General features: G+C 40.2%; 1 protein-coding gene and 1 long non-coding RNA gene across 2 annotated transcripts in view; both read left to right on the forward strand.

The window, feature by feature from the left end:
- The window catches only part of LOC142106976 (uncharacterized), a 260709-nt gene extending 257261 nt beyond the window's left edge, over positions 1-3448 (forward strand). The window contains exon 7 of the long non-coding RNA XR_012679831.1: positions 2549-3448. This is a non-coding gene — a long non-coding RNA (uncharacterized LOC142106976). The remainder of the gene's footprint in view (positions 1-2548) is intronic.
- Positions 3449-18279: 14831 nt separating this feature from the next.
- Positions 18280-25390, forward strand: LOC142107685 (claudin-16-like). Its single transcript, XM_075191257.1, has 5 exons — positions 18280-18779; positions 19829-19955; positions 21177-21338; positions 23145-23209; positions 25076-25390. Exons 1-5 carry the CDS (start codon positions 18690-18692, stop codon positions 25274-25276), a joined length of 645 nt encoding a protein of 214 aa, XP_075047358.1. The 5' UTR covers positions 18280-18689; the 3' UTR covers positions 25277-25390.
- Positions 25391-25863: the final 473 nt, after the last annotated feature.

Here is a 25863-nt window from a genome sequence, read left to right on the forward strand (position 1 = left end):
CTAAAATTATAGTAATATCAAAATAATACACACAATACGCAATTAATGTATCACTACGTTGAGAGAGGCACTCATATAGTTCCTCCAATGACCTAATTACTGAGATATGTTTTATACGATACCCTGCAGAAAATATATCCTTCATTTTTACTTATGGGGTTTACTTAATGACGTTTAACAAACTAATTTCTACAGCTAGTCTACCCGAATGACATACTGTCATTTTTATCTTCCCTTCATGAAATAAGTTTGCAACAGAACGTGTGATTTATCATTAAGCAGCTTCTGATACTCAGATCCTTTCACATTCGACTACAATAGATTATTGGCGGTCGCTGTCCTCTAGCGCCTTGGTGCTGAAATATTCACTAAGGTAAACATAGAGAAGTCCCCACAGTATAGAGCTTTTATTTCACTGCTTGTTCATTTCATTCTTTCATGTATAAAAATGATGCGATGTCTCTTGGATTACCCATTCTCGTTGTGTGGTTTGGTTAGTGACATAATACATGGAGCTATGGGTAGGTAGGCAGAAATGGTACTTATGCTACTATTTGAAGGCTGATCGGTTTTTTTAGTTTAGCGATGCAACTTTAGTAAAAATGTAGTAAATTTAGTAAAGTTGTAGGATTGTCCCTATCACTCTCCCCTCTATGTATTGTCCATATTAACCTCCTTTCTATGTATTGTCCTATCAGCCTCTCCTCTATGTATTGTCCTATCAGCCTCTCCTCTATGTATTGTCCCTATCAGCCTCTCCTCTATGTATTGTCCCTATTAACCTCCTCTCTATGTATTGTCCCTATCAGCCTCTCCTCTATGTATTGTCCCTATCAGCCTCTCCTCTATGTATTGTCCTATCAGCCTCTCCTCTATGTATTGTCCCTATCAGCCTCTCCTCTATTTATTGTCCTTATCAGCCTCTCCTCTATGTATTGTCCCTATCAGCCTCTCCTCTATGTATTGTCCCTATCAGTCTGCCCTCTATGTATTGTCCCTATCAGCCTCTCCTCTATGTATTGTCCCTATCAGCCTCTCCTCTATGTATTGTCCCTATCAGCCTCTACTCTATGTATTGTCCTTATCAGTCTCTCCTCTATGTATTGTCCCTATCAGCCTCTCCTCTATGTATTGTCCCTATCAGCCTCTCCTCTATGTATTGTCCTTATCAGCCTCTCCTCTATGTATTGTCCCTATCAGCCTCCACTCTATGTATTGTCCTATCAGCTTCTCCTCTATGTATTGTCCCTATCAGCCTCTAATCTATGTATTGTCCTTATCAGTCACTCCTCTATGTATTGTCCCTATCAGCCTCCTCTCTATGTATTGTCCCTATCAGCCTTTCCTCTTTGTTTTGTCCCTATCAGCCTCCTCTCTATGTATTGTCGTTATCAACCTCCTCTCTATGTATTGTCCCTATCAGCCTCTCCTCTATGTATTGTCCCTATCAGCCTCTACTCTATGTATTGTCCCTATCAGCCTCCTCTCTATGTATTGTCCTATCAGCCTCTCCTCTATGTATTGTCCCTATCAGCCTCCTCTCTATGTATTGTCGTTATCAACCTCCTCTCTATGTATTGTCCCTATCAGCCTCTCCTCTATGTATTGTCCCTATCAGCCTCTACTCTATGTATTGTCCCTATCAGCCTCCTCTCTATGTATTGTCCTATCAGCCTCTCCTCTATGTATTGTCCCTATCAGCCTCTCCTCTATGTATTGTCCCTATCAGCCTCTCCTCTGTATTGTCCCTATCAGCCTCTCCTCTGTATTGTCCTTATCAGCCTCTCCTCTATGTATTGTCCCTATCAGCCTCTCCTCTGTATTGTCCCTATCAGCCTCTCCTCTATGTATTGTCCCTACCTTATATTCTCTATACACTGCCTTCCCTGGTCTGTCTGTATTGATAATATTAATATCTCTTGGCTTTATTGTGAAAACCAACCTTCGTGTCCTAAACTATTGCTGTTCTGTAATCATGTTCTATGGGTTAGAACCCTCACAGCACAATTGTACAATATTCAGTTTTAAGTAAATATTCATTACGCCCTGTCCGGTGCCTGGTGCTGAAGTTATTTCCACTGCTTGTAGAGGCTGCAATTTGCTTAATGCTCTCCTACACAACCTGGTAGTAAATTGTATAGAACATGTAGCATTTACAATAGCGAGGGGTCACTTCAGAGCAGGGGATATAGATATAGATATACTTTATTGCTATTATTGCTATTATTTAAATGCTAAGCCCTGGATACTGGATGGTGAGTATTCCTTCTACATTATATTACATTACACTGTGAGTGTTGTTTCACACATCACTGCGGCAATGAAAGGAGAAGATTGCTCAGCAAACATTATTAAAGGAAAAGTATTGAACCAGCTTTGATTTGCTGATGTAAGAACTAAGACGCTACATAGAGAATAGAACTTGTTTTATACTTGTCCCGTTTCATTGTTAGTTAACATCTGGAAGGACTGTGGATTTGGGGGGATGAGAGGACAAATTCATACATGCACATGTATTCTGAATGTACATTGTTTTACTGTATTTCAGTATGGTTGAAGACATGTGGTAGGGAGGTGATCTATTAAACTGCTGATGAACTACAGGTCCCAGCATTCCCTATCAGACAGTGGTTATCATAAAGCTCTCCGATTTGTTGCTTAAAATAAGTCTATTAGGTATTTAATGCTACACGACTTAATAAATGGTTGTCAATCTGTGTTTAATAGGATACAATATTTTCATTATATGTAAGTTATTTCTGAGCTTCTGACATTCTCCCAAATGGCAATGTTTAATTTTTTATATAATTTTCTGTTATGTCCTGCAAATTATGAATGAACATATACATACAAAGCCACACGAATAGTTTGTGGTATATTATATACATTACCGTCACAATGTACCATGTTGGTATTTACAATAAATTTATTGATTTGCAATATTGCATAATATCCGTCGTTAATATTATTATTATTATTTGATTTCCTTTATTGTTGTTTTGTCGCTAAATGACGGTGAATAACTAACTTGTAACACGAGTCCATGCTCATCCCCTTGTACATATTGAGATCTATGTGTCCCGCGCTCTGCACGCGTCTGAATCTATGGACAGATGGGTGATATGTGACCTCAGCCGCGTTCTGTTATTTACTAACCGGCCTCCACATTCCCTCAGTTAAACAACTAGCACGCGACATCTAAAATATCCATGTGTAGAAGTCAAATATATAATTTATATCATATTACTCTGGGAATATTGTATTCTAGTGTTCAGAGGTCTTAGACAATCTTTGGCTTGATAGCTGTTGTGGAACTACAAGTCCCACAGGAACATAGGGCATTGGAAACAGGTTTGTGGAGCTCTTTGTTCTAACACAGCAAGCGAGACATAAATAGATTTCTGTGACTTGTAGTTCCACAACACCAGAGGAGCCAACTGTTGGCTGCGCCTGGTTTATTTTAGGTTGTTTTCCTGGATGAGGGGGGGAGGGGGGGGGGGGTATTTGCCATATGTATCCTGGTAGTTCTTTAGTAATATATTCATCATGACAATCTCTTTGCTCCTTGTCATGGGCTTAGTAAAGTGTCACATACTGGTCACAATAACGGTTCTCTTCCCAGGCTTGATGCAAATTGAGAATCTGCAGCACGCGTCCCCCTCCCCCTCTGACCCCCTAACAATACAAGGTAATAATCCCCCCTCCCCTTCTTCTTAGCAGCCCCTCCTGGGACCCCATTCACCCGCCCTTCCCACCATCCAGCTTGATGGGTACATGTTCTCCATGGCACAATCCAGAACTCGTTAAGTTTAAAGATGTTGCAATGTATTAACATTATAACGATTTCTCTTTTGTTTCCTTATAAAGAGAACTTAGCGTCTGAGCACCATCTGTGCTGGGGGAGCGACACTGGGGCCCATTGTATGGATGGAGGGAGAGAATATTTTCCCAGGGTGTGAAGGATTTGGGGAGGGGGGGATTTTTTTGGGCCTGGACGGAGTGTGCACCAAGAGGCAAGGAGACTGGAGGCAGCTGTGGTTTCATTCATTTTATACCAAGTATATTTGCAGTTACAATGTAAGTGAATCTAATGAAACTAACGTATCCTATAAGAGTCATTGCACATTAACTAAGCACTGTTAGACTTTCAGTCCTACCTTCACTTTCTGTACATACATCCCATCTACTACAGCAGAACATTCTTGTTAGACTTAGTTATTTTGATACTTCTATATTATTTTCATATATCTGCATCATTATTGTGTTCATATAATAATATTGGCATTATCTATAGTAAATAATATGATATCATTGTATTTTTGTTTCTCTAAGGTTATTATTGCAGCCAGCAAGATGGGTAAAGGAGCTTTAACTACATGAATCACCAGTTTATATATCAGATATAAGTAATGTGTAGCTCTCCCGCTGTAGTGGGCTGGTAGGGCATGCTTGGACTTGTAGTTCCAAGAGAGTTGAAGCGCTACAAGTTGTCTATGCCTGCTCAGTACATACAACCTACGTCCCGTCCACACTGAGGATACATCAGGATAAAGGCACAAGCCTCGCACGCGTCTGACCAGCTGCTGGACCCAACCCTGTCTGTGTAATTGTGCGTTAATAAGAGTTTGTGTGCGTTTGGCCTCATTATTATCGACACGTTTATAATTTCCTTGTGAGATGGATGAGTGGGGAGAAATTAGATTGAACAGAGACACGTACAACTCGGAGTTTAGGTGATATGTGGTTATCATACTAACTTGTTATCAGAATGGCAACATAAAAAGTTTGGTTTACATAGAATAATATCTGATGTTTCCAATTTTGTGAAAACAAATATTGATATATTGGAATAAAAAAATGTCCAAAAGTAACCCGAGGGCAGGGGGAGGGGGGGGGGGGGGGTGTGTGTGTGTGTGTGCAATTATTGGTTATTAAACAAGCGACAAACCAAAAACAGAAGGTTACCGTGAGTTTGGTGATGGTTCCTGAGGTTACCCCATCCAAAATTTCTGCACTAAGAAAATTATACTGATTTGCAGAACACATTAATACACACCCTAACTGAGTCCCTACTGATCTCAATGGATATGGTGCATCAAGGTTTATGAATAAAGGTAAATGCATCGATGGAGAGTTAATACTTGGTGACCTCCCGGTGTATATGGTCCTGTAATATATGATGGGCAATTCTGTATTTAATCAAGGGACAATTTAAAAATGAGTCATGTGACAGCAATGGATGGAATCTGGAAGCAAAGCAAATGGTTCTGATTGCATTTAGCACAATACACATAACATAGTTAAATATGATCATATAACAATTGATTGTTTCATTGTAACATATTAAGCAAATTTACCAGATATATAACACTGGCTCAAAGAATCCACTATAAATGGTGTTGGAGTGATAACAAAGTATACCAAATCTAAAGTAATTCTCAGCATTTTTACAAACCAATTTTCCTGCTGAGTAAATCTAACAGTAATGTCTGTCTACTTGTGATGGCTCAGTACCAGTATAGTAAGGTGCTGGATAATTATATTTACACATTCGGTAGTTTATGCTAGGCAAATGGATTCAGACTTATGTGTAATCGTATTAATTGAAAATAAGATATCAGTGTTAGAAAGGAAGATATTGCTATCTGAAAGAATTTCTCATTTGTGCTTATATTTGAAATAAATGTATCTTCTGCAAACAATGAGATAAGAACTAGCTGTCTGCAAGTAGGAATATTGACAAGAAGGCTGCAGAAAATATTTGATATCTCAGGAATAATGTTTGTTACCAGAAAAGACTTTCATATATCCTCCATATTACATATATCTGTTAAACAGGAATAGGTGTAACAAATTTAAATGTTATGTACTAACCTCTAAGGACCACACAGAAAGGAAGAAAATTAAAAAAGGCTAGTTTCTAAATATTATCCTTAAAGTGAACAAAGATTAATTTATACATTCAATACTGCAGCTATGGGAATAAATTTAATAAAGGTGTCAATTTTATACTAGCTTAGTAAATATGTTTGTTTCTAAACAAAGATAGTTTGTTCACCTTAGCATAACATTTAATGTTTAATTTCTATTTACATTTTCTCCTAACCTCGTTGAGTCTAACGAATCTTACACCTTTTGTAAATCATCCCCTAAAATACAGCACTTGTTAGAATTGCAACACCTTGATAATTGCTATTAGCACAGGTTTATAAAGAGCCAACATCTTCCGCAGCGATGTACAGAATAAGCGGTACTTACCTACAGGGCATTGTAACAGTTACACAAATTTAACATTGAGACAACATTGATACACAATAAGGGGCCGATTCAATTCAGCCGCGTTATTCTAGGAATAAAGCAGTCTGTGCACTATTACGGTCACAACGGTAAAAGTGGCCAGTATTACCTCTACTACGTCAATTTTAACGAGGGTTTTTGAGCTAAAATCTGGGTTAGAATTACCGTATTAACGGTAATACAATTAGCGCTGTGTTACTCCTACACTAACGTGGCCGAATTGAATCGACCTCTATGAATGACAAACTGCATACAAATGGCCTGATGTAGAGTCGGACGCAAGTCCAACTGATCAGCGCAAAAAGTACTTTTGGCCAAGGATCCGTCTCAGTTTACACTCGGACAAAGACGTATCTACTTCCTGAACCTCTCTGCGCTTAGAGAACTGGAACGGGGAAGATAGTGGGCGAGCCCAGCAATGTCAGGGAGTGTAAAGTCTCTTTACGTGCTATGCTGAGTTGAATGAGAGAGAACAGCAGAAGTCTGGAAAAAGAAGCAAAAAGAAAAGAAAAAGACCCCAACCTAAAAAAGAACTGGTAGAGAAAGAGGGAGATTATATAGCAACAGTGTCCTCTGTTTTTCTAGCACAACATAACAGAGCATACCGTAAATAATTGCCTATAGCTAGCGTTATTTATTTTTATGTAACGTATACAGGGGCAAACGCAGGATTTGCAGAGGGGGGTTTCCATACCACGCCGACAGTGGGCGTGACCAGCATGCATGGGGGAGTGGCTATAATTTTGGCTGCTCTCCAACTCTTCCTATCCCTATAATATACATGGGCAATGCTGCGTGCACTACTGTTAGGTGCAGCTCTCCCTTTTCAAGCAGAGCCGTGTGAAGCAGGAGCAGGGTCCAGCCACCTCAATTATACAGTGTCCCAGGCTTGGAGGGGGTTTCCAGTCACTAGAAAACCCCCCTTGGTTTGCCTATGGTATAGTAACAGACCAAAGGGAAAGGAGAAGAACTCTGGGTGCCAGGAGCCCAAGGTGGCAGAATTACAGGGATAGAAAAACGGTCCTTTAGAGAAAAAGTAAAGTCCCTATTTGACATTAATGTACATTATATATCAACAGCTGTATATAGCTGAGCTAAATAATGTAGGTTAAATAACTGGGCTGCGTATACATAACTATATATGTCCCCCGTGCTCTCGTTCCCCCCTTTGTAGCAGGTGGCTGTATTAGGAAGTGTTCCTTTAACTAGGCAGAGTTTGAGTGACAGCTTTGCAAATGTGTTTGGCAGAATTTCTCTCTGTGGATTGGCCGATTCATACGCAGGGGCGGGGCCAGTGATGTCACAGTATCTTAAATGCCTCCAGAATCAGCTTTTTTACCTCATTAGGGCAGCAGGGCCCTAAACATGTGAGATAAGTTGAATCTGCTTATAATGGAGTGTTGAGGTAACACAGAGGAATGACCGGAACACTGTACAATGCATTTTACCTCCATGGTTCATATCTCAAATGTCGATGTTGGGGTTTAATGGTTTTTTATGTTTCCATTGGTGGTGTGTGATATGCAGTAGGTAAAAGCCAAAACCACCTTAATTTAAAATTCCGCCACCAATGTTTATGTTTCTGTCTTTTTGAAACTGCGCTCCAGTTGGCTTTTTAAAAGGGTCACAACAATCTTTGTCACTCATTTAATTTTCAATAAAATCAGAAACATATGGCAGAACAGGGGCATGACCAATGGTAAAGATGTCAAGTTGGAGAGGGCTGTTATGTCTGCATCTGTCCCCATCCTCGTCTCTCCTACTCGCGTTTCCTCGAGGATGACTCACTGTCTTCAGACTTTAACATGGGACAATATCAAGATTATAACCTTACTACATTTTTCTTTCATGTTTCCATTTTACTTTGGAGAACATCTATCCTCTTAAACCTCCAATGCTGCCCCTCAGAATATCTTACTTATCTTTAACTCTACGAGTCCCGGAAAATCCAGAGCCTCTTGGAAACGTTGCTCAATCCCCTGAGTCACTACGGATTCCGTGTTAGTTGGAAGCAGTATTGAGATTTTGTGGTCAACAGGACTGAGCTGCTCAATCTGTGACGGGCGTCTACATCTACCATCCCACTCTACAGGCAACTGATCAGCCTCTATTCCTCCTATCTAACCCCTTGTTCCACATATGATGGGTACAAACGGAGGCAGGTTTTTAAAAAGAGAAAACATTGGCTTGCAGTATAAAAGCATACTAACCTGGATTGTTAATGTGATGTAGACAAGTTGTAGTACAGACACTGAAGCTGGTTACAGGGTGAAGTTTTGTTATCCATAATATTAAACATATACCCCTGGAAAGATTAATAATGGGGCTCAGCAAGGAGGACCCACAGGGTGAGCAGCGGATTCTGTATTTGAGCCAACACATCCTTAACCCCCCCCCCCCTTGCCCCGTTCTGCCACTTCCATCGTAAGGGGCCACAAGCAGCCATAAGAGCAAATTTCCACTCAATTCTCAAGCATGTATATCAGGGGCGCACACAGGGGGGTTTTTGGTTCTCCAGAATCCCCTCCTCTCCGCGAACGAACGGCACTGTACAGCAGCCGCGGCGCTGTCAAAGAAGCACTGCCGCGGACGCTTCTTTGAGAGCACCGCGGCAGCTGTCCAATTCAGAATCGCCGAAATGGAGCTGCTGCGCATGCGCCCGCGCAGCTCTCTCTATTGTTTTTTTTTTTTTGGGGGGGGGAACCCCCCCTAAAAATCCTGAGTTTGCCCCTGTATATATTAGACAATAGGCCAAGCTCAATAAGGCTATGCGCTCTGGCTGTTGTTGAACTACAAGTCCCAGCCAGAGAGTGGCAGTGTACGCACAGGGCAGGATCACACATTAGGTGACCTAGGCCTCCACCTAGGGCCTGCCCGATGCAACTGGACAGTGGACCTAGGGCCTCTAGCGGGTATTATCAGGATTGATATTATATATAAATGGGAGGGCCCCAAACTAGTATCTTTCCAAGGGCCCCATAGGATCTTATTCCGGCTCTGGGTGTGCTGGGCCTTGTAGTTCTACAACAACAGAATAACCACATCTTGCTTTACTCTGGTGTAGACTCTGTAGGCCGTAAAATATTGAGTTTTTTACATTTCAAAAAAGTGCTGTTTTTACAGCAAGCTATTTCTCCACATGGATGTGAGTGAGTTCTCTGTACAGCGCTGCGGAATCAGTGGCGCTATATAAATAAATGGTGATGATGATGATGATTACACTTCTTTTTATGGTCACAGTTACGTTCTGGAGATATATCCCTGACCATGTAACTGAGATGTAACTCTACTAGTCACTTAGCTCTCTTAGGGGCATATTTATGAAGTGGTGCAAACTTTCACTCACTTTCCGTAACTCCAACGCAAGTTGTAGCGTGCCGCATATTTATGAATGGTGCATCGCAGCAGATATCGTGGATATCTGCTGCTTTGCATTCTGTTTAGTTTTTGGGAGCAGTCACCATTCTACAGTATGGTGACTGCTCCCTACCGCAATCTAACAAGTTCCGAAAATAAAAAAAAATTCCGGTAACGGGATGTTTGTGCGCATGCCCAGGTCTTTGAACTGCACATGTGCAATTGCAGTAAGAAGAGAAACGAAGAAGACCAGGAGGAGATCCGGAGACAGCGCATTACAAAGAGGACGTGGTAAGTAATTTTTTTTTATCACAGAAACAGCAGTTTATCGGAAACAGCAGTTTCTGTTGCGTTCTTCATAAATTTGAGAAATAGTTCAATCCTTATCAATACGATAAGGATTGAAAACGTATTTTCACTTTATGCGAACAATGATAAATGTGCCCCTTAAACTTTAAGGCCACGAAGTCAGTTTTTTGAAGAGGGTGCAAATAGAGGCAAATTTGCCTTGCACTTGCTCAGATCTAATACACTATTGTGTAATAGGCTGTATTGTATTTTTTTTAATGTAAGCCCCTATGTTTAATGATCAAAAATTGTGTTGTTTTTGCAATACAGTTGTGTGTGCTGTACTTTGTTAAAAGATTTTACAGATAGATATATATATATATATATATATATATATATATATATATATATATATATATATAAAATATTTGTGTGTTTAATTTGAATTTTTATTTATTATTCCTCTTTTTATTTATTTTATTGTTATTTATTTATTTATTTATTTTAGTATGACAAGCTATAATGTTTGTTTGCTGTTTTGCTTAGCAGTAGAGCTACTGCCATTACTTAGCAGGTTAGAGAAATCAGCGCAGTAACTTGACATGTTTAATATATAGTAAAGAGGATATAAAGGGCAGAACCAATTATTGTCAAATACTGAGAGTGTTTAAAAAGAAAACCATGACAAACCTTCACGGGGGCTGTCCTATAAACCATGGCTGTCATCTGCAAATAGTTTTACACTACATTTACGCAACAAATTAAATCTGCTCGTGTCTAAAATTAATGCAAATGAATGCAGCTATGATATCTATTCCCAGATCAGCACCTCATCAAGGGACAGCTGCTTGCGGTAATGATTCAAATAATGGCATCTGCTTTACTAAAAGGACTTGTTTGTATTCAATGGAGATTAATGCCTCATTGTGTACTGAGGCCGACACAATATGTTTTAAATATGTCTACAAGACATTGAGCAAGGCTAATAGACATGACAATATCTGTTGTAGGAGATTACTGGGGACTTGACTTTCTCTACTTGGAAAAGGACATTGTAAATTAGGAATATTCCCTATATATCCAGATTTTACTTAACAAACTTAGTTCCATTTAAATGAATTGAACTTTGGTTATATAGGGGCACATTTGTCATGTGATCTTTGTGCTGTGAATATTTGAATGTTCTAATTGGCTGGCCCTGGGAAAATTCTAATCCTCTGATTGGCTACAGGTTTGTACTGTGAGAGTTCGAATGTTTTGATTGGCTGCAGATTCCTCCAGCCCTGCGCAGGGGTGCCTGGACAAAATCTGAAGTTTTGGGTGAGTAGGACGCGCTCCCATCAACCAATCTCAACATTCGCTGGAGGTGTAGCCAGACCCAAGGTTGACCTCTCCCCATTTGGTGGGAGTGCCCCAAGATCTGTCCATTCTGGGAGGGGGTAATCCCTATGTCAAAAGATATTTTAGGAAGTGATATGACAGACAGCCCCAGCTTCTGGTTCCTCAACCTGACTGGCATACCATCAGCCCAGTAGAAGATGTTCTTACTAAAACACTTAAAGCTGTAATACCCTTGCAATGGAGATCCTCTTCCTCCAACAAAATAAATATTGTAAACAAACCAACCAACCAACCACAAAACAATAGTTAGTTTTTGGAAGTATCTAATTATTAGTTACCCCATTGCTGATCCAAACCACGGTTTTAGGCACTTAAGCAAACTGCAAATAGGATTTTTGTTTAGCCTTACACTAGATCGATAGTGAAGTAACTGAGGAGAAGCTGAACTGAATGTTGTGTTTCTGCTTTAGGAACATCCGCATTGCTGTAATTTACCCCTCATCCCTCCTTGTATTTTTACACTAGATTCTGCCACTTATGGTGAGACAAACCACTGTAAATATGGTTTTTTGGCCACAAAAGACTCGTGTGATTCCTTTCTGTAAGCAACAAAGGTTAATTGTTTGACTTTACTGGCCTTTTAACAAATATTTTTAGCAAAGCCATTTACCTCCTACTTAAAGGTGTAAACTAATTATTGGTGTCAGAAGGGCTGAGGAAAAGCTCTGATAACTTTGTGCACTTTACGTATCTGTAATCAGTGGTCGAAGTGGATATTTAGAAGTGACGGTATGAAAAATGTAACGGGAGTGTAAGTGACTGTGATAGTGTTACAACGAGGGCAGTAGGAGAAGTGGCGGTACAACATACCCCCCTATACCCCCCACTTCCACCACTGTGCATATATATATATAATATATAATGTACGTGACTGGAATGCGATAGTGTTACAATGAAGGCAGTAGGAGAGGTGGTGGTATGACATACCTCCGTATACCCCCCACTTTCATCACTGTGTGTGATGAGTGTTTGAGGGACTAGGAGGGGTAACCTACAGGAATCCTGTTTTGTTTTTAAATTTATTTTTTAATCACAATTAGAACTGGCTGCTTGGCCCAACTATCCAGCTGCCAAATAAATCTCTGCCAGGTTCGACCAGACACTTGTGGTGCCAAATTGAGAAAATTTCCAGACTCTTAGCCAAATATCTGGATTCCACAGGGCATGGTAAGCACGGTGGAAGGATAACTGCACACACGGCCAAATGCCATCACTGCCTGGCAACATCTAATCAGCATCAGTGGCCTCTTTTGGGCTCATACAGGCTGCAATTTGCAGTAAATTAGGTCTATGATGCAACGTGCAAAATGCCAGGATGTATAGGAACGTCAACATTTTCCCTTCAGCTGAATGTCCCTCTATGCAGCTCGGTACATCAGTCATCTGTGCTGGGAGCTCTCTGTGTCTGAATGAATCAATATGCTAATCCTCAAATACTCAGGGGGGCTTTTAACTAAGCTGATTCAGTGCTGATTGTCTTGTCAATGTTGTGGCAGTTAACTAACCGGTCTCTGATGTGTTTGGTACAACAGACCCATATGTCCTTGTCCACCCCAACAAAAGCCCTGAGTGCTCGTCTGATAAGCTGATGGTTGACAATTCCCCTGTTGCCTCTTAGTGTGTAATGGAGCTGAGGTCCAGTGTTGTTACTTCCTTTACCGTGAGAGACTTCGGAACATTGGTTATAATCCTTTGTGTTAAAATTCTGTTTAAAACAGCAGGTATTCAAAAGCTCCTTATTATAAAAATATAATTGCCCAAAAAATATAGGAATTTAAGATGGTCAAGATATGAGGCTTACGGCTAAACCTGTCCCCTGCTGTGACTAGCTCTTAGTCCCCCTTTAACATATAAAAGGTATACATTACAAGCAGCATGAGTGTGCGCCTTGTGTCTTTATATTACTTTTTATTTATTTGGGAATTGCTGTTAAGTTGAACATTTATAAATAATTATTTTAATAATAAATAATAATATAAATAAGATTTACTGCTATGCTTTTACTACAGGGACTGTAAAAAACCCCAGAAAAATAAATCATGTAAAAAAATATAATTAAACTAAGAAATTCGGCAAACAACAGTTTATCAGCGTAAATGTAATGTAAAAAAAAGGAGCAAAAACGTTTCTCATAGTTGTTTGATGTTAGCAATTCTTACGCTTATAAGCAAGAAAATATAATATGATAAAGTTGATCTGTTTTTCACCGTGGGTCCCAATCCTACCTTCTCTCCATCAGCAGAGCAGTGGTTTTGGGCCCTGGCAGATTGGTGTATTAGAGGTAAGTAATTATCTGGATTTCACTTTAAAATTATAAACTACATTAATATTAATTTTTCATCTCTGGTGACATTGGAGTTAACTTTTATCACATGTTCTGCAAGAGAACATGTGATAAAGGTTGATCTCTTGCAGAATGTTCTGGCTTCCTCTTGCAGGTGGTGATGGAGCGGATATCAGGTGTGACCAGTTTAACGTGAAAATAACCTGTTTTTTTGCAAAAATATTTTCTAGGATTAACAGTATTGTTGCAGTATAATGATTTTATGGCACTAAGAATAAAGTATAATTATTTTTACCTTGTACCCACAGCAGAGGCGGAACTTATTGAAATTGAAGAAAGTTTTGTTATGGGGAATGGGGGTTATTCATAGTTTTTATGTTCTACATTTATATTTCTTATATTTGAAATTTGAAGTAAACAAAACAAAAAGATATTATGCGCTTTTTGCTTTTACCATGTGAACTTAGGAGGGGGGGGGGGGGGATTTTTGCACCTAGGCACACAGCTCGCTAGTTATGCCTTGGACCCATAGGGGGGGGGGAGGGGAATTCAATTGACCTCAAATTTTTTTTAACTCTGCGTTAATTCATTTGAACGCGTTTTTTTAAATCATCTTCCATCGGGTTAACTTTACCCGCGATTCAATTCCATTTTTAACGCAGCGGTTTTTTTTCAGCAAACGGTCCTCTCGCGCTCCAGGAGAAGGTCTATTGAAAGTATAGAATGTGTGAGAGGCAGCCGTGTTAAAGGCTACTCAATTGTTTTTTAATGCGGCGCATTAAACAGGCCAATATGCTGTTTTATCTCGCACCTCTTTGGGGTGTGCTAAAAATAAAAAACCTAAGAAAACTATTTGAAATCATGTAATAATGAAAGAAAAAGATAGACTATGTTTATCAGTAATGCCTAACATGTAAAAGTTGATTTTATTTTACAAAAATAATGGAAAAAAAAAATACAAAAAATCACTAATTAAATATATTTATGTATGTTTTTTGTACTAATATGTTTGTACTAATGTGTTTTGACATGGTATAGATGATTCTATAGTAAAAAAATAGTTAAATAAAAAAATATGCTAAAAGAAAGTACTGTATGTAGATATTATCAAATAGAAAGGTTTGTAATGCAATCTAATGTATGCAAATATATGCCAATCCTTTTTTTTTTTTTTTTATACATGACCACGTTAAACCCTCCCCTTCACTCCCCTAAAAATTCACAAGCACCAATGATTAACGCGCAAGGGCAGCGATACCTGTTAGTCAATTGAATTGCACGAGTTTTAACGGTGCGTTCACTAAAAACGGTCGCTATAGCAGTTAAAAACCTGCGCGAGATTTTTTTCTTTAACGCTGTGGGGGAAAAAAACTTGCGGTCAATTGAATACCCCCCATAGGGTGAAGTGAAATGATCCTGATTTAGGATACAAAGTTTTCTTCCCTTAGAACAGTGTTGGCTAACCTGTGAAACTACAAGTCCCAGCATGCTTTGCCAATATATAGCAGCTTATTGCTGGAAGGGTATGCTGGGACTTGTAGTTTCACAACACCTGGAGTGTCACAGGTTAGCCAACACTGCCTTAGAATGTTGTCAGTGTTCTCTTTTACATCACATGCCAGAGCTCCCCCTACTGGCCTTTCTGCTCCTCTACATCACCTATAAGAGAACTATTATGAAAACTGTGGCCTGATTAGACGGAGAATTGATAAACTGGTGCAAAAAAAGCTGCTCTCTGATAGAGTTTTACTTTGGAAAGAATCTACAAAAAAATAGAAATTTTTTTGTTTGTGGTTGTAGGGGGTGTGAGGCACATTGTTACATGCTAGTGTTTAATTACATCAATACAACATCAGATCAATAACCATCCATAATATTTCACTAGCTACAATCACACAATCACATTGTAGTTTTCACATTTGGATTATTGGACGGCGTTTTTATGGCGCTGTCAGAGAACAGAATTAGTCTCTATAGTTATTATTTGTCCTGATTGTAGCGGATTCAGTGGATTCTCTTTAGCCGACCTGAATTAGCGCTGGCAGTAACAGAGGCGCAGAGTCATCATCATCATCATTTATTTATATAGCGCCACTAATTCCGCAGCGCTGTACAGAGAACTCATTCACATCAGTCCCTGCCCCATTGGAACTTACAGTCTAAATTTTCTAACTTACACACACACACAGAGACAGACAGATAGAGAGACAGAGACAGAGACTAGGGTCAATTTTGATAGCAGCCAATTAACCTACCAGTATGTTTTTGGAGTGTGGGAGGAAACCGGAGCACCTGGAGGAAACCCACGCAAACACGGGGAGAACATGCAAACTCCACACAGATAAGGCCATGGTCGGAAATTGAACTCATGACCCCAGTGCTGTGAGGCAGAAGTGCTAACCACTGAGCCACCGTGCTGCCCCGGAGTCTAACAGATCCTGGTATTTCTTAAGGGACCTCCCCCCGCAAGAGGTTTGTGCTTGGCTGCTGGTGGGACTACAGGTCGTAGACCTCTGCGATGCTCCAGGTATGACGAGCTGGTATCAACAGCCAGAAGGGTTTGGTCAACATACCCAGGACTGTCCGTATGGGGAATTCATCTACCATACTTCATGCTAAGCAGGTGTTTGCTGGACTCTAGCCTGATATCTGCTACCTGGGATGCAAACGTTCCTTTCTGCAGCCGTTGGTAAAGCGCTACGGTATTTGCTGGCGCTATATAAATAAATGATGATGATGACAATTGGTGCCACCTCGCTCATGAGTGCACGTCAGAGTCCGACAGATGGCATGGAAGCGGCAGTGACTTGGAAGGAGCAGAAGAATAGAAAGTGAGCTGCGGGAGCATAGATGGGTGTCTCAGGCTCATACTTGCACATTGCAGCTGCTCCGTAGATACAAGACCCTGTTACCAGCTGAGGAGCCTAGTGTGCAGGTGTGTGACCTTATCACTCCGGAGTCTGAGCTGTACATATACATGTTATTATTTGCTTAATACTGAGATAAATATGTCCATCATTCTCTCTTTCACGTTTCTGCAGCAGGTTGTTATGACAGAGGTGCTTCTCTTACAATACAGACAGGTTTTAAGGGTTGCTGCGCAGAAATGCACTCTGTGATTCGGTGGTCTTCATACACAGGGGCGGGGCCAGTGATGTCACAGCAGCTCACATGACTGCAGTCTTAGCTTTTTGACCTATATCAGACCCAATAAGGACACTGTCCAAAAGACATACTGGAGAGGGAATCCTTTACTTTTGAACTTTTCAACCCTTTATTTTGCAATGTTGCTATAAGGCAACATGAATTTCACATTTCTTTTCTGTAATAACATTTTTATTTTTTCCTTGGCAGAGGTGCTCTCAAGCAACATCTAAATGTGTGTTTACAGTAGTCAGTTGTTTAAAAAGTTCCAATATTGATCACTAGATAGCGCATGAATACAAAACTAGATGGTATATGATTTTAGTGCATGCAAAATAAAGGGTTAATGTTGCAGTGGAATTTACAGGATAACACGGAACAATATATTTTATCTCAATAGCTCATACCTGAAAATTTCCATACCTTTAGAATAACATGCTAAGTATATATATTTATCTATCTATCTTACTAACGTGCATGTATTTTCCAATTATTATATATGTAAGTATTTAAAAAAATCTTAAGGGTTGTGAGAACATTGAATTGTTCAAAAAAATGCAAAATACATACAGCTTAATAGGTAAAACAAGGTAATAAAAGTCTGCTATGTTATTATTGTTATTGCCCTCTAGTGGAAACAATGGGTATTACAGGTCAATTTGTGCTTTTGTCAAGAGTTAGGCAAAGTTTTTTATATAGGTATGTAATTCTCAAAATTACATCTGTGGGCAGAGGCACATTACGCAACCCTGGTAAGTAGATCCTGCGTCCCTTACTGTTACCAATGTCTTTACCAATGAGTGACACAGTCAATGGTAAACAGCTAGCACAAATCCATAGAAACAGCAGGAACAGGATACCAGGATTACAAGGTTTAGCTGAGTAGCTGGAGTTACTAGATATCAGGCGCAATTCGAGAACTGCAGGTACAGGGTCTCGGGATATCCAGGTATAGCTGAGAAGCAGGAGTTACTGGAGACCAGGCACAATAGTATAGCTGCAGGTACAGGATACCGGGATCTCCAGGTTTAGCTGAGCGGCTGGAGTTACTGCATGCCATGGAAGTATCAGACAGGAGGAAGGTCGGGGAAGCCTGGGTCAGAAGCCGTGAAAGTCCACAACTGTACCAGGGAATAGACAAGAGTGAAGTCAAACAAAGCCGAAGTCTGGGTCATTGGAAAGGTGCAATATGATGACACAAACGGGAGTCAGATCCCAGGAGACACGCCACTCATAACCAGTGTCCAATCTGCTCACAAACGTAGGTGCCCATATTATGCAAGATCTGGCCATTCCTACCCTTGAATAGTTGGATAACTTCTGGCATTACTGGGGCTTGTTAATGTGTTGGAAAAATAAGTAGACATACCAGCCAATAGTGGTTATTTTCCCTTGTCTACGACATACCAACATATTTTATTATGGTAACTTTCCCTTTTAAACTGATTATAATGTATGACACTTTATATATGTTGATTATTAAACAATCAGTTGTTGAAATTCATCTACTTCTGTAATTGTGAAACCTGAGGTTTGTCTTAATCTCTGGGATTTTCAGCAGTTTGCGTTGCTAAGAGATTAATCGACCTATTTACAAGAGATTGGTTATGCATGACCTCTTAAAGGCGGCTAAGCCCAGTTATTGGGGATTTAAGAATTTAATAGAAAAAATATGTATTCCTTCAAAATGACAATGTAATGTAACTGGCACACACACATTATAGTATGTAACAGGACAGGGTAGTGGATTTTGACATTTATTTTCTGTGGATGTTGTGGGTTGCAGATGTCAGAAAAGTTCTCTTTAAAACCGTTTAAATGCCAAATAACATATACCAGAGTCTACTGACATGATGTATTTCTGTAGTAGCTGCTTGTAGTATGCAAAGATTTAAATCTGACGGGAGAAACGTATCTGATGGAAAACAGATTAAACCTTATTTTGATCATTTGTGGATCATTCACGATGGCTACCACCATAGCTTCTCTTCTGACGGACTGCTGGCAGGTAAATACTATACAGAGATGTTACTATATCCCAGGAATTGTTGATATCACTTACAGTCATCTTCATTGGGGAGCGTAAGGGGATGGTTTGGGTGGATGCATAAATAACAGTGTTATTAATGTTATTTCCTAACAAATATACAGTGTAATACTAAGCAACTAGCGGGTAGTTTTTATTGCTCCAAGTCAGTGATGGGCAATAGGGGGCCCTAGGACCACATTTGGCCCCCAAACCATCACCTGCAGAAGCTCCTCCCTGCTTTACGGTCAGATTTGCTAATTATAGTTTGTAAGACTTGTTTACCCTTCATAAAATTTAAAAGGGTCATCTTCAAGCACCTATATTTTCTAATTTACCTTTTACTCCAGGGGGTATATTTACTAAACTGCGGGTTTGGAGAAGTGGAGATGTTGCCTATAGCAACCAATCAGATTCTAGCTGTCATTTTGTAGAATGCACTAAATAAATGAACGCTAGAATCTGATTGGTTGCTATAGGCAACATCTCCACTTTTCCAAACCCACAGTTTAGTAAATCTAGTCCTGAGTGTTTCTTACCAGAACTCATTCTCAAACACATTAAGCTTGGTTCCTCTCATAGACTGAATTACTATTGGATGCCCTTTTTGACCTCGAGGGTACTTGGACGAAGACTGAACTTTCCACTCTCTTGAATCTTCATAATAAAGTTGTATATCTTCAAATCATGGAAGAAATCGCTTATGCATTAATAGACAGCTATGATTTTGGATTAACCTGACTACCTTGAACTGAGTATATAAAGTCTTTAAGAACCAGGTCTTCTTCTCTGCAAACCACGTCTGCCGTTGGGGCTCGTCAGTAGGTGTATCCTAGTTGTGTTTATAAAGTTTCTTTTGGACGGAGAGGTCCCCGATCACCCTGATAACACTGTTATTGCTTCTTTCCCCCTCTCTCTTAATGTTGTACTTTTCTATTATTGCTCTTTTAATTACTCATTTCATAGGTGATATTTGTATTTATTACATTTTACAATAAAACCTCTGATTCGGGCTGTGTGTTTACTCTCAGATCAACAGCAAAGGATCCGTCATGTTAAGTACCCGCTGCAAGGGTCTCTGGAGGGAGTGTGTCTGGGACCGCTTCGTAAAGATCTGGACTTGTGACGCATTTAGCTCCTATCTAAACCCACACCCAGGTAAGCGGAGACATTTCTATGTCTTTCAGAGCTCAGTGCGAGTCTTAGAACTGCAGAATTGCTCATCTGTATCAGCCCAGTAAGTAAGTCTCTAGCGATGGATCCAAGGATACGTTACTGACTGGAGTTGAGGACAGTTGTGTTAATCATCACTGAGCCACCAAAGAGAGTAAAAGCTGGTTTACAACATGGTTGGCATCAGGTATCTACTGGCAGGAAGACATTTACCGTACAGATCCCATAGGCAAACCGAGAGGGTTTTTCTAGTACCTGGAAACCCCCCTCCAAGCCTGGGGCACTGTATAATTGAGGTGACTGGACCCTGCCCCCGCTTCATACAGCTCTGTTTGAAAAAGGAGAGCTGCATGCACCTAACGCAGCATTGCCCATGTATATTATGGGGATAGGAAGAGTTGGAGAGTAGCCAACAACTGTCTAAAAATATAGCCACGCCCCCATGCGTGCTGGTCACGCCCACTGGCGGCGTGGTGTGGAAACCCCCCCTCTACAAATCCTGCGTTTTCCCCTGATGCCTTTTTCATAGATTGTACATTGAGTTAATAACGTGCAGCAGCGGCGGAAGCCCCCCTCCCAATCTCAGGGTAATGAAAAGAAAAGTGGATCAGGGAGTAATTACCCTCCTACCCCTTTCCTATACTCCCCTGAATTGCTCCTAGTTTTGTGCTGGCCCCCTCTTCTCCTATCCAGCCATGGGTGACAAGAGAGCAACATAGGAGCAAAATAAAACTGATTACATAGATAATTGTTTTTCTCCAATGGCCATTCCTATAATTGCACACTTACATGACTGAGGTGTGACGAGATAGATTTGTGTACAGCATCGGCAATAATTATCCCCATCCTCCACTGTTATATATAGAGACTCGGGGGCGTGGCTACTATACAAACAATTATAATAGCAGCCATATCCCTGGACCATCCTGCTAAGGACAGCACAGTGGCTCAGTGGTTAGCACTTCTGCCTCACAGCGCTGGGGTCATGAGTTCAATTCCTGACCATGGCCTTATCTGTGTGGAGTTTGTATGTTCTCCCCGTGTTTGTGGTGCCAGAGAAATCTCACAGACACTGATGAGACAGGAAACTAAGGTGCAAATTGATTCTGTCACACAAACGAGATCATGTAGGATTCAGAATTGTGAAACATCTCCTTAATGTGAAGATAGTATAACTATAAATGGCTGCTTTTTATTGATTTTCAGCAACGATCGTCCTCACCAGAGCATTAATCGTCACCTCCAGCGTAACGAGCGTCTTTGCGTTGCTCTTCCTGATTCTTGGGCTCAAAAACTTTACCTGTTGTGCAGATGCCGCCACTAAACGACAGTGCCTGCGATTCACCTCCGCACTATACTTCCTAGTCGGTATGTATCCTCTGCGGGAGAGTGGTCGGGTGTCTGGTTTACTAAATGACCACCAGGATAATATGTATCAACTACACCCAAAAAAAACCAAAAATGCGCTCTATGGGGGTAGATTTTCTAAAAATCCTGCTTGGCGGTGATTTGCCCCCGACGCACATCGCCACAAATTTCTGACGGTTTAGTGCTCAAAACTGCCGTATTTACTATAGAGCGGTTTGAGACTTGAGCGTTGAACTCTTGGGGATATCTGGTGGTTTCAAAACACCTAAAACACCAGTTTAGTCAAAACCGCCAGAAAAAAAAGACAGCTTATTAAATACTTGCTTCTGATAGGCTTGTTAGATCTATCACGCTGTGTCAGTTATCTTGCTGTTCATAACATAACAGGAAGCACCATTGTCTTATGAATTACTGTGGCAATCAGTATTTATTGATTATGGGCACAAAAGTAATTAATATTAACTTAATTTACTTCATTTTTATTTTTCATTATATTAAGGGGCAATATTTTTTTATATGAGTGGGAAAATGAGTATATAATTATATTAAGGGAATAGAATATTTGATTTCTAATGGGGGCAATAATTATTTATGATGGGGACAACATAGGCAATCTTCTGTCCGACCTCCTCAGACAATTCTCCGGATGCCTTCCTTTTCTCCATTCTGTCTGCAGTACACACACTGACACAAAACAGGAGAATGAGTCATTGGGCTAGATTTACTAAGCTGCAGGTTTGAAAAAGTGGGGATGTTGCCTATAGCAACCAATCAGATTCTAGCTGTCATTTATTTAGTACTTTCTTCAAAATGACAGCTAGAATCTGATTGGTTGCTATAGGCAACATCCCCACCTTTTCAAACCCGCAGTTTAGTAAATCTAACCCATTGTCTGTATTCAAGCTACTTTAATGAGTGATTTTTATATTGCAGTCACCTGCTACTCACCACAGGTGAGTTCAGTTCCAAAGTGGAGGAGAATCACCTGCTTGAAATCTAATTATTTTAACTATATCTAAAAGGTGCAAATAATTTTGTGCGCCCAAATTGAAGGATTTCTGTGTGGAATAGGCTACAACTTTTCCTGATTTTGGTATTTTATTCCACTGCTAACCAAAGAAGCACATATGCGGCTACCAAAATCTTTTTAATTTCAGCAACTTTCTAGAATAAATTGGTGTATTATTAGAACAAACTGCAAGGATACCAATATTTTTGGCCACAACTGTAGTTTGTTTTTTTTTAAAGTCAATAACTTGAGATGTGAAGCAGACTTTGATAGAAATATGGTAGCGTGTGGTGACTTTCAAAGTTAGGCAAGTATGCCAACAACTGCTCTGACATTCAAAGTAAGGCGGTTATACAATTCAACCTTGTCTATAGCATATCAAAAACATGTTTTTTTTAGCTTTAGTAGCAACTTAAGGTCATACTGCATAAAAAGTAATTGGAACAATGTAATAGTTAAGCTGTGTTCTTAATATATGAAGCAATTGTTCTTTTAGAAAAAAAAAGCATCGTCTTGTAACAATCTATGCACCATATGGCTACTGAGGGTATAAATTCCCCAGCGTAGGAAGGGAATCGGACATAGTTTTGTAATGCAAATAACATGCTTTCAGATGGTTCTTAATGGTGGTGCAGAAACATATCATAATGGTGCCTGCATATGAAAGATAAGGTCATAGCTGTCAGCTGCCCTAATAAACCCGTCATCTTATCTAGCTAGGTGTCTGTCTTCCAGAGAAGATGTATTGAAACTGCAGAGCTTGGGTGAGTGAGTGAAATGCTTCTATTCTCTTCCAGGTATGTCCTCCTCCGCTGCCATCATAAGATACTGTGTCTACGTATATTATGTCCACCGGTACGAGGTATGATGGCCCCTACAATATCTGCAACCTCAGGATTGTTGTTCGCACCTGTGAGATAACACATTCTGTGCTACGGGCTAATTGGGTGACTTGTGTTTTCATAGAACATTGATAAATCTACTACTATTATTTTTTGTATCCTTTTATGCATATAACACCAACATGTCCTGCAGTAGTGTCCAATCAGAGAACTTTATCCAGGCACAACGGTGCCTGTAGAGCTTACAATCTAATATCCATTACAGAGGGACACAACACACACAGGTGCTAGTTGAATTAGTAGCCAGTTGACCCAGTAGTACGTCTTTGGACCACGGGAGTAGACTGGAGGAAACGGTAGGGAAATCACGACATCTTGGGGTAAAAATACAAACCCCATGTATAGGGCTCCTTCGCTGGAGATGAACAATACTTCCAGTACCACAAGCAACGCTAACCACCATGCCACCAAAGTAATAGTTTCTGAAATATAGGGATCAATAGTAGTTGTAAATTAAATAATATTAATACTATGTTTCCATTTGCCTGAGATTTAACTATCATTAATAGGCCAAATGTGCCTATTCTCTAGCTGGAAACTTCCTCCTATATTTGTGGGATTGTAGGTTATGCTGGAAATGCGCATGGCGTAGAATGTCCTGCCGTCTATTACTTTAGGAAATAATTTGTCCCAGTTTTTGTAATGAAGAAGGTTGACAAGTAAACATAGGGGTATATTTACTGAAGCTTCTAAAAAGTGTTGCCCACAGCAACCAATCAGATTCTAGCTATCATTTATCTAGCACACTCTATAAAATGATAGCTAGAATCTGATTGGCTGCTATGGGCAAGACCATATTTGCCTACTTTCTTCAGCTCCCTTCCGGAAGCCAGCCAGTGGAGGGGGGCGTGAGGTGGGCGGGACGGCCAAAATCGCGTCATTTTGTCCCCCCCCCTGTGTCGTCATGACGCAAACGCGTCATTTGACAGCGGGGGCGGGGGCAAATGCGGAGATTCCCAGTGAATCGCGACGTTTGGTATCTAATTCTGCCCACTTCACTAGGATGTGGGGCACTTCCTAGTGAAGTGGGCAGAATTCGGGAGATTGCCACACTTGCCCGGGAGTCCGGGAGACTCTCGCAAAATGCAAGTATGGGCAACACCTCCACTGTTCCTTTTAGAAGTTTTAGTAAATCTACCCCATGTCTTTCTGATTAAGTCTCTGGTCTCTAATTTCTTTGCCTTATCCGTAGCAACTGAAGATTTAGGGGTATATTTACTAAACTGCGGGTTTGAAAAAGTGGAAATGTTGCCTATAGCAACCAATCAGATTCTAGCTGTCATTTATTTTGTACATTCTACAAAATCATAACTAGAATCTGATTGGTTGCTATAGGCAACACCTCCATTTTTTCAAACCCGCAGTTTAGTAAATATACCCCCTAGAGTCTAGGGAAGTGTTGGTTAACCTGTGACACTCCAGGTGTTGTGAAACTACAAGCCCCAGCATGCTTTGTTAATATATAGCAGCTTATTGCTGGAAGGTTATTCTGGGACTTGTAGTTCCACAACACCGGGAGTGCCACAGGTTAGCCAAGCCTGCCCTAGAGATTTCTTTTAGAATGAGTGCTGTTCTATTGTGTTTATTTTAACTATCCAGTCTATCACAATGTTTCTTGTCTATAAATGTTTGCTAAATACCTTCACAGGTCTGTAAATGTGCAATAATTATCCCGTTTGCTTTCTTAAAAAAAATTCTTTACTAATACACCACACAGTTATTTTGAGTAATGTTAAAAGTATCCCTTGAACTTCTGTCAGGTACATTGGATGAGAAACACTGCTCCAGTATATTTATTAATTGTTCTTTTTCTGTCTTTTCCCCAGGTATCTCTGAAAATCCCAGGATTCCCTAGTTTTGAATACGGATACTCTCTTTGGATGGCAGTGGTTGGCGATTTAGGAGCCATCGCCACAGCCGTTATCACCTGTTATCTGGGTTACCGCAAAGAGAAACCTCATGTAACAATGGAAAAGACTGAGGGTAGATCTTCTGAGGATCCAGATATATTAAAGACATATGTTTAATATTACCACCAGGCAAACCTCGCAGACTGGGCGGTATTTACTGTATACGATTTCCTGGGCCGTGATGACTAAATATTTAATAAATGTTTATGCCACGTGCTCACGCCACATTAACCATTAGCACTTTTACTTCCTGACAAATGGGGAACCGACACAAACCAACCAGCAGGCACATCAAATAAAATATATTTCCCCTCACCCATGGAATAGTGTTGCCCTAGGCTGATGCCACCCTTGGCCCGTATAGTAGATGCGGCGTTGCTTGCAGGTTTTCTGAATTATAACCATAAATTATTTTATTGTTCCTACATAATGTTTTACCGTACACAAGTTATATGTTCTTTCTTGGGATCAATCATCTGCCGTACATCGTATGAGAAATAGGTCCCCCGTAAGAAATAAATACACAAAACCTTTGTATGTGGTTTCTGTATTATATAGGTAAGTTTAGTGAAATTCTCCTACACGGCTTAGGTATCACAGCAGTGTGAATAATAGCTAGGTGGGCAGCATGGTAGCTTAGTGGTTAGTGTTCCTGCCTTACAGCACTGGGGTTATGAGTTCAATTCCCAACCGTGGAGTTTCTA

This window comes from Mixophyes fleayi, chromosome 11 (assembly GCF_038048845.1).
Source record: "Mixophyes fleayi isolate aMixFle1 chromosome 11, aMixFle1.hap1, whole genome shotgun sequence".
Lineage (NCBI taxonomy): Eukaryota > Metazoa > Chordata > Amphibia > Anura > Limnodynastidae > Mixophyes > Mixophyes fleayi.

Excerpts from the sequence above, each read along its gene's own strand:
- LOC142107685 (XM_075191257.1), top strand. The coding sequence starts at position 18,690 with ATGGAAAACAGATTAAACCTTATTTTGATCATTTGTGGATCATTCACG. Across the intron at positions 18,780-19,828 it reads TTCTGACGGACTGCTGGCAG|ATCAACAGCAAAGGATCCGT; the intron begins GTAAATACTATA and ends GTTTACTCTCAG. Across the intron at positions 19,956-21,176 it reads CTATCTAAACCCACACCCAG|CAACGATCGTCCTCACCAGA; the intron begins GTAAGCGGAGAC and ends ATTGATTTTCAG.